The sequence below is a fragment of the Theobroma cacao genome, chromosome 9 (genome assembly GCF_000208745.1).
Source record: "Theobroma cacao cultivar B97-61/B2 chromosome 9, Criollo_cocoa_genome_V2, whole genome shotgun sequence".
Lineage (NCBI taxonomy): Eukaryota > Viridiplantae > Streptophyta > Magnoliopsida > Malvales > Malvaceae > Theobroma > Theobroma cacao.
Window position 1 is genome coordinate 2,530,956 of NC_030858.1, and position 14,008 is coordinate 2,544,963.

Genomic DNA, 14,008 nt, shown 5'->3' on the forward strand with positions numbered 1-14,008 from the left:
AGAATGCAAGAAATCTCTATTTCATAGAACATCCAAAATGATTTTTAAATTTACTTACCATTAAATGTTAATTCATACAAATTAATCAAAATAAAAGTATTAATAACAAAATTCATGGCAATTAAGAAATATAATAGTAAAATTGTATCATTGTATAATTATAACCTCTTTTTTTTTTTTTGACAACTCCCCATAAACTATCTTATAGTAACCATTCTACCCAACATCTAGGCGTGACATTTTTTGACAGAATAAAACATAAATTAGTTTGGGTTTTCTATTTTGGGCCCAAGAAAAATTAGTTTAGGAATTAGAAGAAAATAAAAAAGGTAAAAATGAAAACGGCCCCTGACGTTCTCTTTTTTAACTTTGTATTTTTAAACGGAATCGGAGGTGGTGGGAAGAAATTAAAAGAAAAAAAAGGGGTTAAAAACGGAGGGAGGAAAAAAAGAAAAGTAGGAAAAGGAAAGGAAGCGATATTGTTACTCAAACGATTGTTTCATATCAAAAGCCACGAAGTAACAGCTGAATAAATTCATTTCCTCCACAACGAATTCGAGATCTAACATTCCGCCCATTAATTCTCTCAGATCTGTGCCGTCTGGCTGGTTCGATCTCACATTTTCTTCCCCCGGTTATTATCTTTAATTAATTTTTTTTGTTAGATCGGCCATGGATTTCATGAAGGCCCTCGATCAAACGGTTCGCGAAATGTAAGCTCTAAACTCCCTTGTTCTGAATTTTGAATCAGAATTTGGTTGAGTACTGTTTGCAATACAAGATAAGTTGATTTAATTTGTTTTTTTTTTTCCTTTGATAATTTCAGCAAGAGGGAGGTTAACCTAAAGGTATTGAAGGTTCCGGAGATCGAACAGAAGGTGAGATCAAATGCAATTTAATGTTTTCTTGAATGCTTATTACTTGGAGAAATATGCTTAAGATTTTGTACTTGTTCATTTGTTGTTAGTTTCATTAATCTGTTTTAAAAAAAGAAGAGAGTAGGATTATGATTTGGTGTATACGGTAGAGTTCTTTATAGATTTGGCACAGATGTTTAAACTTGCGTGTGAAACAGAAATGTTAAATAGGAGAATTAGAATGTACTCACTACTCTAACTGAGGTTTATGCTATGATCGAAAGCTCAGGTTAGTTTTGTGTCGGCTTTAATTATCTTTTTTGGTATAATGAAGTTGTTTATTGCTTGCTAGTATATGTTTTTGATCCATGATCAAAGGTATCATAATTCTGTTATTCTTTGACTTGATCTTTTGGATTATGAGTTCTATTTTGTGTTAAAGTTAAAATATTTAGGTACAAAGGGCATCGTTCTGTCAGAAATCTGATTAGTGGTGCAATTATTTATTTATAGCGCAGGTTTTGAATCCGCCGACTTTGCTTTTTGTTACGGAACTGGTTGAAGCGTATGATGTTGCACAATATACAGAATTATTTGTGATTTTCCTTTTGCCGTTGGTTGTGACATTTATGGTGGAATTTGATGGTTTTATCTTACTTTTATTAGTTGTAATTGAGTGATTAGTTCAGAACTTGGTGGGCAATGATAAAAATGTGTTACAATATGTATAATAATGCGCTCAGTTTTTCTGGTAACGCTTAGGCTACATTTGAAGTGCATGTAAAGTTTTTTATGAAGATTAGTTGGTTTACATAATTATTTTGGCAAATGCATGCAGGTACTAGATGCAACAGATAATGAACCATGGGGTCCTCATGGTACTGCATTGGCAGAATTAGCACAAGCGACAAAAAAATTGTAATTATCGACATTTGCACATATTTCCTTTTTTTTCATTCTATTTTGTGTCTTTTCTCTGGTATTGGTGTTTGAAAGAAACATCTCTCTTTATGCTACTTGAATGGGCTGCCATATCTTGTAGCACTGAATGTCAGATGGTTATGAATGTTCTTTGGACAAGACTGGCTGAGACTGGAAAAGACTGGCGCTATGTCTACAAGGTATGTATATTCTTCCATAATATGACTGACTAGTCATCTAATACCAGTAGAAACTTGATATTTGTTTCCAAGCCTTGTTGGCTTATGGACCTTTTCATGCCTTGAAATCTAAAACCAATTCTCTACCAGGCATTGGCTGTTATAGAATATTTGATTTCCCATGGATCTGAACGTGCGGTTGATGACATAATAGAACATACTTTCCAGATTTCTGTAAGGCTCGAACTCCTAAATTTTTCGAATTGCCTTTGTATTTCTCTTACAATTTATGGAGTAAAGTTGAATTTCCTTTACTATTCTGCTTCCCCTATTTGTTTTGCATTTCGCAGTCCCTCACAAGTTTTGAATATGTTGAGCCAAGTGGGAAAGATGTGGGACTCAATGTCCGGAAGAAAGCAGAAACTATAGTGGGACTTTTGAATAATAAAGAAAAAATACAAGAAGCTAGAAATAAAGCTGCTGCAAACCGTGACAAGTAAGCTTATTTTCTTCAGGAAGTGAAATCATATGCTTGCTTGTATTATTGTCATGGACTAAACCGTGTCTCTGTTACTATTTTTAGGTATGTTGGCCTATCATCTACTGGCATTACTTATAAGTCTGGTGCAGCCTCATATACTAGTGGTGGCTACCATGGTGGTGGGGATAGGTATGGAGGCCTAAGTACCACAAGAGAAAGTGACAGCTATAGAGACAGTTATAAAGAGAAGGACCGATATGGAGAAGAAAAGTATGATACAGATACCTATGTGAAGTCACGTCGAGGGACTGCAAGTGGAAGCCAAGGGAATTCCTCAAAGGAGTCTACACGTCCTGGCAGGTTTAAGATTTTATGCTGTTAATTATTAGTTGCAAATTCTTAATAGTAATTTGAATAGAGTATAACTTGGCTACACTGTTATTTTTAAGTCGAAGAAAATTACTTGGGCATGTCCTTTTCCATTGATTGTGAACTACATAATCATTAGGACACTGCATTACCATATTTTTGGTTCTAGGAATCATGTTGCTGTTCTTAATCCTTTTATGTAGATGATGTTTCCCTTTTCACTATTCACAATACATTGATTATGGAAGTTCAAGCTCTACTACTATAACATGTTGGTCTTGTTCACACACATGCAAACACATAAAACGGGAGCTCGCACATTTTCACATCCTTAAACATACATCTGTACACCTGCAACCCTTGCATGTATACCTATTCCTGTTTTGCAAAAAAAAATTTCCACACTGCGTCCCACCTTGTCTTAAAAATTTTATTTTGTAATGATTGTTTTGCAGCAAGGATCCAAAGAATAAATTCTCTTCAAAGTTGAGTGATTCCAATAAATACAGTCAAAGCGCAAGCACCCCTTCAAATAATTATGATGCTGATGATTTTGATGATTTCGATCCCAGGGGAACATCCAGTTCTAGTAAGAAAAATATTCATTTCTTAAGTTGAGAATGCTTCTTCAGAGGTTTTCCTTTTATCATGTAAATCTTAAACATGGTACAAATCCGGTTTCTATAGTTCATTTTGTTAACAGGCCGAGGGTTGGTTGAAAGAGTGATCCTTTTCAGTAGTAAGTTTTATATGGGATGTCAGTTACCAATGCCTTGTTGATTATTATTCTTTTGACAGAGCCAGCGGCTGGAAGTTCTAACCAAGTGGATCTATTTGGACAAAGTTTGATTGATGACCTCTTCGATGCACCAGCATCTGTCCCTACGGAAAAGTCTGCTGTGAATACTGATTCAACAGAAGTTGATCTATTTGCTGATGCAACTTTTGTGTCAGCACCAACTAAAGTGGCAACCGAAGCAAGTCCTAAAGCTCAGGTTAGACAATTTTTTCATCTTAATTTTTAGCAATGCAACAATGAATTATCATAGCTATGCCAATTGAATTGACCTTAAAGAAAGTAGTGGTGTATTTTGTCTTTGAAACAGATATAACTAGCTTATCATGTAATATGAAATTCAATACATCTTGTTCCTTATGAAGCACTGACAATGTGTCAACCCCCTGCATCGGTGTTGTCCGTGTCTGACACGGACACATCTCTGATATATCAGAATACAGATATGACTCAGCTAGATATGGCAAATAATAATTTACTCGGACATAGCAATTGACAGTAGATTTCCAAAACCAAACCAAGAAAAAGGAGAGACATTGCTACTGGTGAAGCAATGGTGGAGGTGGCACACCTTGAATTGAAATTTTGAGATCACAAACAAAAATAACTAAAATTATAGGGAGAGAAGCCTTGTTGTCTGTATTAAGTCGATGGATGGCAAAATAGAAGAAGAACAAGAACAAGAAGACACGCGCTGAAGAAGACTTGAAGAATAAGAGAAATTAAGGGCTTTCCTTTTAATTATAACTTGGGCTCTTGCCTAACAAACAATAGCATGGGTTTCAGCCTTGAGATAATTTAAAACATATTTAATTATTTTTTGATGGAATAAAATTATTTAAAATCAACACTAATTGTCAATAATTAGTTCAATCGCTTAAAATATTTAAAAAGAGAAGGATTTATATAGGAAAAAATAAAAATCAAATTTAGTTATATATGGTAATGAATTAATCAAAATATATTTATATATTTAATATATTTCTTTATTGCCATAGTCTTGCTGTGTTGTGACTTAATTTTTTAGAAAATGCAGTGTCACTGTGTCTGTATCTTGTTGTATACGTATCCCATGCCCATGTCAATCCTTCATAGTTTTTTTCTTTACCTTGAAATATGGGATGGCAGTGATCACTTATGGCCAGGTCAGTTCACGTCCAAGCAGCTTGTAGTAGTTGGAGACTTAAGGGTCCTTTTAACCCCTTCCCTTCTTCTCTTTAACACAAAAAATATGTCTACTGGCAAAAAACCTTTATTTATTTTCCATTGGTTTGCTTAAGAATCCCTGTGATCTTAGAAGTGCTTTTATCTGAGCATGCAGAGTATTAACATATGTGCATGCAACCTGTTTTTCAGTTGGATATCATAGAGGTATTTGACTAGTTAATAAAGGAGTCAGGGTATATTCTTTAATGAGGAGGTCAAATCAGCTTCCCCCTTTCCCTTTCCTCATTTGTGCAGGAACAGGTTGATCTATTTGCTTCCCAGCCTGCCATCACTCCTGCAGCCTCTCCAACTGTTGACCTCTTTGCCACCACCGATCCAGTTGTGCAACCAGACACCATTGCACCGAAGTCTGAGCCAGAACATGCTAACATTGTTGATCCATTTGCTGCTGTTCCACTGAACAATTTTGATGGATCTGACATTTTTGGTTCATTCACTTCTCATTCTGATTCAGCTTCAAAAGAACCAACACAGAATCCCATTATTGATGGAAACCTTAACAACTTGAGCACCAAATCATCACAAGACTCTAAATCTCCTCAAAAGAAGGATACTTTCCAGGTGAAGTCTGGAATTTGGGCTGATTCACTGAGCCGTGGGATAATTGATCTTAACATATCTGCTCGTAAGTATCTTTCTTAGCAGCCCATAACATATATTATTTTCGTTATGTAGGAAAACTTGTTTCCACATAGTATATCACATTGTTTTTTATGGTCATTACTTTATGGGTGTTAATTGTTTTTTATAGTCATTGTCTAACGACTGTTCTTTATCGATGTTGCAGCCAAGAAGGTTTCGCTAGCAGATGTTGGAATCGTCGGGGGATTGACCGATGTAGATGAAAGAGAGAAAGGACCTCCAACAACTTCATTTTACATGGGGAGAGCAATGGGTACTGGGTCTGGTCTTGGTAAAACTGGGTTCGCATCTACACAAGCAGCTGCTGCTGATGATTTCTTCTCAAGCCTTGGCAGCCAACAATATCAATTTGGTAGCTTTAAGAAGTAATTTTGTTCACTTTCCCTAAGCATTCTTTTCCCAATTTGGAAAAAAAAAAAATTATCCAACGTGTGGTGCACATTGGTGTGCGAGTATTGTTCATCAATTCATGATGAGTATACTTATTATGCATCAATCATGAGGGGGTAACATATTAACGGTACTCCCCACACAGTCTTCAAATGTTTCCATTGAACTGTTGCTTTGTAATTTGGTATTGAGATTTCATTCAAGTTGGCACCCTATTTTTTGCTGTTCACACTACTTGGAATAATTACTTAATTAGCATTGCGCGAATCAAGTTGTACAGTCTGTAACCCAAGAGATTTTCCCAACATCGGACCTGTGAATGGAAAAAATTATGATTATCATCAATTTTGGATGAGATCGTTAACATTGGCATATTATTTGAAAATATTTTTACATTAAGAATAAAATTTTAAATAAATTTTTATTCTTGTATTACATTTAATTAAATATATATTTTTATTTTAAGTTAAATAAATTTTAATTATTAATAATTGACTAAGTAATATTTATTAAAATATTATTTATTATTTTATATTCACATGATATTAAAATCATACATAGACATGTTAACATATAACATCAAAATATTATATTATCATTAACGTCATGTGATATAAAATTATAAGAAATATTTTAACTTATAATTAATCAACTATTAATTATGAAAACTTATTTGATTTAAAATAAAAAAAATAAAATATAAAAATTCATTTAAATTTTCTTAAAAAATTTAAAAATTTATTTAAATATTACATTATTTGCTTTCAGTAATCCTCTTACCATACGCTACCTCCTTTGCTCTTCCCATCTCCTAAGCTCTTTCATAAAAATGACTATTTTTTCTAATTTTGGATGATGAATATCGTATCGGATTCAACATGACTTTCCCTGTATGAAAACATCATTAATTATATTTTCTTTAAACATCATATATTTGATGCCCTAAACCTGGTCAAGGCCACCCTCATCACTGGATTTATAGAATATTTTCATTTTTAGAACAAGAATCAAATTGCATCTAAAGGCTACCTCCAACACCAATATATAGTCTGCAATCAGATCAAAGCAGCATTCACTCAGATGGGTAATAACGACGGCTGTACATACAGGGAGGTCAGGCAAACACAAATCTATAGGGAGTTTGCAATCATTTGATTAAAAGTTTCAGAAGAGAAGCCCCCTAAGAGACACTCTCAATATAAATCCACCATTCTTCCCCTCAGCATGGCTTCAGCTTTTCTCACCTGCTTCACAGGTCCTATGATGAATACCTGCACAAAAATCCAGAAAGATATAAAGAGCTCAATTATGGAGATAACAGATAGTGCGTCAAAGTAAGTACATGTACATTCTCGAAAAGAATAAAAAATTATACGGTATATGTAGCAGCTAGGTACTCCAGCAAGGTAATTCTTTAAGATGTCAAAGAACTAACCTTGTCTGGTGGACCCTTAGCACCCCCAACCAGGATTTCCGCGCTGCAAGAAAATGAATTTGAAGTAAAGAATAGGTAGAAAATTTTGCAGTTCCAAACTTCAAGAGAAATATGTATGCATGTTCGTAGGGAGAGGGAGAAAGAGGCATATTACTTGCAAGACTCCTTTATTGACAAGATTGAAGCCCCTTTTCTTCCAATAATACGCCCCATCTTCCCTGGCGGAACATCAAGAATAGAAAGTATTTCTTCCTCGGGAGCATTCCCCTCCAAGTGATCTGCAGAAATAAATCTCACCCTCGGTCAGTATCCAATTAGAAAGTACAATATTTTTGCTTGCATTCTTAAAACAATTTTCCTTCTCTCTAATGAATAATGCTGAGTCCAGTACAATTACATGTATAGTTTGAAACTTGAATGTTATCATAATACGCACCATCACACTAGGCGAGAAATGACATACTCTATCAAAGCATTAAGCTCATTCAAACTTCATGAATATACGCCACATTACCTTTTCTTTGTTGATTCGGTGGCAAAAGGATCCAAACCCTGCTCTTTGAGCAAGGAGATACATGCACCAACCAGTAAAAGCCAACTACTTTATGCATATGCCACATTACCTTAATCGAAGGTAAGAGACTAAAAAACACTAATCAGGAAATTATATGGAGATACTCAGTAGATAGCAACAACTGTGCGTGTGTATGTGTGAATAAGAGAGAGAGAGAGAGAGAATCACATAAATGAATACTGTCTCTACAAAGCTCAGCGAATTAATTAACATCTTTCTCCAGGACTCTAACAAGAAATAAATCATTATAATACAGTCATTATGAATACAAGAACCTGGAATGGGAGGAACAGATGGCCAATCAGCATAGTTATTATCATTAATGCAGAAACATCGGCAATACAATGCTCCACGAACTGCAAGGTACCATAAGGATCGTTGATTTAGTTTCTCCATCATCATGTGGTAGATGTATAGAAGGAAGCGGACATCATCTGTAGCTGCACGGACCATAAGCTCAGATAATGGTCTGTAAGTCCAAAACTTGGGATCCTGCAGATAGGCAAGACATAATTGTGAGGATTGGAAAGAAATTCAATTTACATAGTACAGTGAAGTACGATTTTATCAACAATGAAGCATCTGCATATGCACATAACTTAATTGAGAGAAGAAGAAATTTTTTTTTTTTAAAGGAGAGAAGAAGAAATTTGATTATTGATCTACATGTAATCACATGACCAATAAATAGGAAATGTTTTCAAATCTACTTCTGTTGATATTGCAAAGCTATTTGCAGATTGGTCTTGTTCTCTGTAAGGGGAAATTTGGGTTAAACCTTCACCACCCAATAACATTTGAGAAGTGGCAAGAAACTTGCTATCCTTACTAGCTAGCTAGATGGCATCAAAGATCAAAAGAACACTGTGCAGGGTGTGAATAAAGTGGGAGAAGGGGGGAAATCATCAGTATAAAGACATGCTAATGTTCCAGCCAGCTACTTACCAAACTAGGATATCAAACATGAAATGCATAATTTGCTATCAATAAGAAAGCAAATACCAAATAGCTTTCTGGACTCCAAAAAGGACAACAGGGAATTACTTTTACCCCAAACACTCCAGCAGTATAATTAAAACAATTTTATGTTAGCGATAAATTGATTAAACTAACCTGCCTAAGGAGGAGACGAACCTCTTCCTTCTCCTGATAAGATATGCCTACATTTAAAGTATCAGGGCATAAATCAAAAGTCAAAACAAGCCAGTGGCTGTAACTTGATGAGCAAGTTAAACTTTGCTGGTTTAAAAGAAGCCTATAACACATTCAGTTTCAAATAGCAAAAAGAAACATTTATAAATCTTCCATACAATGTCATATCAGAGCATCATTACTTCTCATATGCGGAAGTTTGGAAAGTTGAAAGAAACAAATAAACAAAATGTCAGATTCCTGCATGGTCACAGTAAGGCAAACATAACTGCTTGATTTCAACATTAATTGGAGCACACTGCTTAAGTTACATCAACCAAAAGACCCGAAATGGGTACTTCAAGGCAATTAATAATACCTATTTCCGAAAGCCATTTAACATAACATCTTAAAGACTTTGCAAGCGAAAAATATATTCATTCAGCACAGTTAAGCTGCAGATTAAAAGCTTCCACAACCTGCATTAATTAAATTCAAATAGATACCAGGAAATATAAATACCACAATAGCGTGGATCTGCAAGGAGGCTAACAAATGATATGTAGTCATAAAGCAATCTTGTCCGTCCTTCTTGTTCCTCTATAAGAGAATAAGCAATCTGCAGGGCAACAAAAAAAAAAATGCAATGTCAAACTACTCAACCTTATTTTAGTAGTCCTCATATCAATTTGGACAATATTGAAAGCAAGCAAGAACAACCAACTTCAAGATTGAAGCAGTGTGTTTTTGAATGCATCTATGTGGATGTAAATAAAGGAATGAAATAAGCACCTACAAGCAAGAATTGAGAAAAAGAAAAGAAAGAGAAATGAAACCACAAACATTAGGAAAAAAATTGTTTAAAGTGCTAATTAGATAGGCTTAAATCCACCTAAGTACTCCACAATGGAGTAACAACAAACATTAACATGAAAGGAGCATAAAAAGAAATTACCAGTTTTTTCATATGATTTACAAGTTTGATATCAATAAGTCCTCAATCTCATAAAGGATGCTCACCTGGGTGTCCATAACATTGTGTAACTTGATGCCAAATTGAAAGTACAATGCCTGTAAAATAACAACAAATTCTAATTCGCCATAAAGCAAATCAAATACACCATAGTGTAAAAGTCAAACGAAAAACAATTAGACACCTCGCTATCTCGTTTGCAATCGTGAATAACTTTTTTGACGTAACTAGACTCAAGTGCAGGCTTACAGGCTTTTATAAGTGCCTCACCACCCTCAATGGCGTCAACCAAATATATAGCATCTGGAAATGCAAGCTGCCAGAAAAAAGTATTTCTATAAATCTTAGAATAGCACAGGCAATTTAAGGCATTTTGATTTTTAAACTAACCACAACAAAAAAATCTACTCTCCTATAAAACATAACATACATGTCTTACAAACAAACCATAGTTCTTCATAAAGCATATCATTATTGACTCAAGGAGCTACCTAAACTTTGAATAATTTGAGTCAAACAGTCACCAGAACTATAGTTAACCTGCATAATACAGAGAGTGCCGTGGCGACAAAGGTCAACACCTTCACAGTCAAAACCTACGACCAACTGCCTCTCCGGCGAAGGATTCAGGAACTCCACCGGAAGCTGAGAAGCATTGGTCACTATATGGATAGGAACCATAGGAGCTTCATTGTCTAATGGCTTACCACCTGCAACACATGCGTCAAGTCACCAAAGTTCAAAATTAAAACTAATCCATAATAGATTCAGTTAAATTCTATAAATAATATCCATAAGCAATATATAAAAAAAGAAAAAAGAAAAAAGTAAAGAACAGTGAAAAATCAGTGATCTGAACTGACGTTTCAGTTTTTTTCTTCACCAAAACAGGCCGGTCGAAGTGAATTAGGGCATGTCAAATGGCGGATAATCCACCACTATAAACTAAATTTGAATTAAACAGTAAAAAGCACAAGAGCAAACTTATAACTCAAACCAGAAAAACTTTTAAATTGATAATAAAAAGGATTACGAGATTAAATACCAGAGTTCGAAGGGAAAGGAACGTGAGTGCGATGAGAAGGAGGATGGTGAGACGAAGCCATGCGATCGGACCATCCAAGCAGATCGAGTTTTTTTTTTTTTTTTCTTTTTGTCCTTCTTTCAATCTGACTGAATTTATATTACTCTCCTGTTTTCCTTTTTATTTTTTTCTTACTGTGGTTTTTATCGCTAGTGGGATTTTCATTTCAAGGATGATCTGGAGCGGAAGGTAGTACGCGATTACGAAACGACTCGCTTTAGATTTTCGCCACGTCATTTAAAACATGGTCTTTCATTTTATATATCTCCCAAAGGTTTGAACATTAAACTAATTACGTGAATTATGACGCATATTCAATCACACACGCACTAAAAGATTAAATAATTAGTAGCGTTTTATGTAATGTAAAAGAAACGGAAATTGTATTACCATTCCATAAGAAGAATTAAATATTTGGAAATTGTATTACCACTCCATAAATGTAATACCTTTTTTTATTTCCCCACCCTTTAAAGTAATCCTATAATATATCTTGGAAGATGAGCAAAGGCATACGAATAATATTGATAATTCAAATTTGTGTCATAAGTTACCTAAAAGTTTTACCTTGTAATAAAGAAAAAGGGATTTTGGTCGATTTCATAAGAGTCAACTCATTAAAAAAATTGACTGATAGATAGTGATAGAAATTTTTTATTCTCATTTGATGTCTTTTTTATAATTTTGCATCAAATATTGGAAAAACTTTTCTTATTAAAATATAAAAATATTTTTTTTAAAATTTAATAAAAATAAAATTATTTTTTTGAAATATTATCATATTAGTAAATTAATAAAAATATTAACAATTAATTAACGATTAGATTCATATGTTTAGCAAAATATATTTTAAGATGCATTGTGCATTTTAAAAATAAATATATTACGTAAAATTATTATTAAAATTTAAAGATATTAATATATTTTACTTTTAAAAAATTCTAAACAGGTATCAAATAAAGACAAACGATTTATGTTGTCTGGATAATGGCATGATTTGAGACAATCTGTTAATATCAAAACGACATTGCGATGAGCCGCATATCCTATATGGGCATGTAAAAAAATGAATTGCTGGAAGCGAAAGGGTATGGTTAGAAAAATGCTTAATGAAATAGACACTTGCCGGCTTGGCTTACAGTATTATTTCCCTGGTTAAAAAACTGATCATCGGCAGAAATCTAGGATGGAAGCACCACATTTCTCACATCATGCTTACACTACGATTTAAAACTATTTGCCGAGAGGATAAGCATAAGTTTTTTAATTTGTTAATACCATCGTATATGTTGACGTCCAGGGATTATTTAAGGTTGCAATTTGTAAACAAAAATGCTGATTAAGTGATCATATTTGGTTCCAATCATATTTATTGAATGACAAATAAAGCAAATAATCGAGTAAAGGAGCTTAGTTAATAAGGTGAGAATAATTAGGATTTTATTTTTGAATTATTATATACAAAATTTTAATTTTAAGTTACGTCATTGTTATTGAATTTATGTAATTTTATGAAAATATATAAAAAAAATTGAATTGTTATGTTCAATTGAATCTGATTTTGAGCATTAAAATAATTTATTTGATTTCAGTTCAATTTTTGATTTGTAAAGTGAAAATTTAAAAATATTTAAAGCGAATGAATGAAGTTTTTATTATTTTTATATTTTTTAATTTAAAATAAAATATGAACAAATAAAAAATATTGAAATTTAAAAAATTATTTGACGAAATTAAATAAAATTTGATTTGAATAAATTCTTTTTCGATTCAATTAATGTCAGAATTCTATAAATATTTTTTTTTTTTTCAGAACCGAACCACCATATGCTGTCATGAAAGTCGGAACGCAAAGATTGGAGTGGAACTATCAATATCTTTTGTGGCGATATGGGTCTCCACTCGCCATTCCTTTGTTTTGTTTATCAGGGATTTCTTTGTAACTTTGTTGGCTTTCGAGCTGTTCGGCACAAGGAATAAGATGACACGTGGCGATTCTCCAATGGTGCACGTAGGTTTAAAAGTGTTGCACTAAAACGTGGGACCTTTTTCTAAAAAGCGACTGCACACGTGTACACGGCACCGATGATGTGTACGATTTGCACATTTCTTGTCAATCGGGATTTATTTCCAAAAACAAGAGAAAAAAAAGAAAAAATTTACTTACTTAAATTTATTACTGAATAATAAAAATAAAATTATAAATACTCCTTCAATTTTTTTTCATCTTTCGTGTTTCGAAGGTCCTTGAATAAAATCTTTATGTTCTTTTTTAAACATCTAATAATTTTACTTTTTGCATGATACAAATATATTTTTTGTGATTTTTTAATCATTTTGTATTAAAAAAATATCAAATATTAATATTATAAAACTTTTTAAAATTTTAATATAAAATACATTGAAATAAAAAATTTAATCTTAATCTACATTAAAACTAAAGAAGAAAAAAATCAGAAAAGTATTTCTTACCTTGAATAGTTGGATTGTAAAATTGCCAAATGCTTAATGTTATATCTCAATTGAAAATTCCCCACTTAACCCTTAACGAAATATTAATTTAACTTACAAAGTTATTTATTTTAATAGTAATTAAATAATTTGAATTTGAAACTTATTAAAATTTATTAATATCACAAATATATAGTATATTTTATTTGTCTACTCTGACTATTTAATATAAAAATTCCTGACCAAACACTAGTATGTTCTCTCTCATTTAAAGTTAAAAGGAACGGAGTGATTTGCAAATAAGGATCCTTCTTTCAGCACTGAATAAAATCAAGCTCAAGATTTTATACCAACTAAAGACATCATTAAGTCTGAAGTCATTACAATAGAAAGAGCCGTAAAAAAAAGACTCGAGGACAGTGTTGCCAAATGTCAACAGCATGCCAGTAAAACAAAATCCAGAGTTATTTTTATTTTATTTTTTGGCCAGTGGAAAGA

General features: G+C 33.0%; 2 protein-coding genes across 4 annotated transcripts; one reads left to right on the forward strand and one right to left on the reverse strand.

Annotated features, from left to right (window-relative positions):
• Positions 382 to 6,129, forward strand: LOC18588023 (clathrin interactor EPSIN 1). 2 transcript variants are annotated; one of them, XM_007012161.2, is made up of 11 exons: positions 382 to 713; positions 827 to 878; positions 1,696 to 1,775; positions 1,900 to 1,978; positions 2,108 to 2,191; positions 2,308 to 2,453; positions 2,541 to 2,798; positions 3,263 to 3,396; positions 3,606 to 3,802; positions 5,065 to 5,455; positions 5,618 to 6,129. In XM_007012161.2, the coding sequence occupies exons 1-11, from the start codon at positions 673 to 675 to the stop codon at positions 5,839 to 5,841; spliced, it is 1,686 nt and encodes a 561-aa protein (XP_007012223.1). In that variant the 5' UTR covers positions 382 to 672; the 3' UTR covers positions 5,842 to 6,129. The 2 variants fall into 2 exon arrangements, with proteins under 2 accessions (XP_007012223.1, XP_017983645.1); XM_018128156.1 differs by having other exon boundaries at positions 5,071 to 5,455.
• LOC18588024 lies at positions 6,834 to 11,174 on the reverse strand. 2 transcript variants are annotated; one of them, XM_007012163.2, is made up of 10 exons: positions 11,021 to 11,173; positions 10,516 to 10,685; positions 10,160 to 10,291; positions 10,023 to 10,073; positions 9,525 to 9,621; positions 8,985 to 9,031; positions 8,147 to 8,363; positions 7,452 to 7,575; positions 7,298 to 7,340; positions 6,834 to 7,133 (listed from the first exon to the last, which is right to left on the reverse strand). In XM_007012163.2, exons 1-10 carry the CDS (start codon positions 11,079 to 11,081, stop codon positions 7,056 to 7,058), a joined length of 1,020 nt encoding a protein of 339 aa, XP_007012225.2. In that variant the 5' UTR covers positions 11,082 to 11,173; the 3' UTR covers positions 6,834 to 7,055. The 2 variants fall into 2 exon arrangements, with proteins under 2 accessions (XP_007012225.2, XP_007012226.2); XM_007012164.2 differs by lacking the exon at positions 10,160 to 10,291 and having other exon boundaries at positions 11,021 to 11,174.

Bases quoted from the DNA above. Each gene is read 5' to 3' on its own strand.
- LOC18588023 (XM_007012161.2), top strand. From the start codon at position 673: ATGGATTTCATGAAGGCCCTCGATCAAACGGTTCGCGAAAT. The intron at 879-1,695 runs GTGAGATCAAAT...AAATGCATGCAG, and splicing joins TTCCGGAGATCGAACAGAAG to GTACTAGATGCAACAGATAA. The intron at 1,979-2,107 runs GTATGTATATTC...ATTCTCTACCAG, and splicing joins ACTGGCGCTATGTCTACAAG to GCATTGGCTGTTATAGAATA.
- LOC18588024 (XM_007012163.2), bottom strand. From the start codon at position 11,081: ATGGCTTCGTCTCACCATCCTCCTTCTCATCGCACTCACGTTCCTTTC. The intron at 9,032-9,524 runs GTATTTATATTT...CTTTAAATGTAG, and splicing joins TGCAGATCCACGCTATTGTG to GCATATCTTATCAGGAGAAG. The intron at 7,576-8,146 runs GTTCTTGTATTC...TTATTTCTGCAG, and splicing joins ATCTGTTCCTCCCATTCCAG to ATCACTTGGAGGGGAATGCT.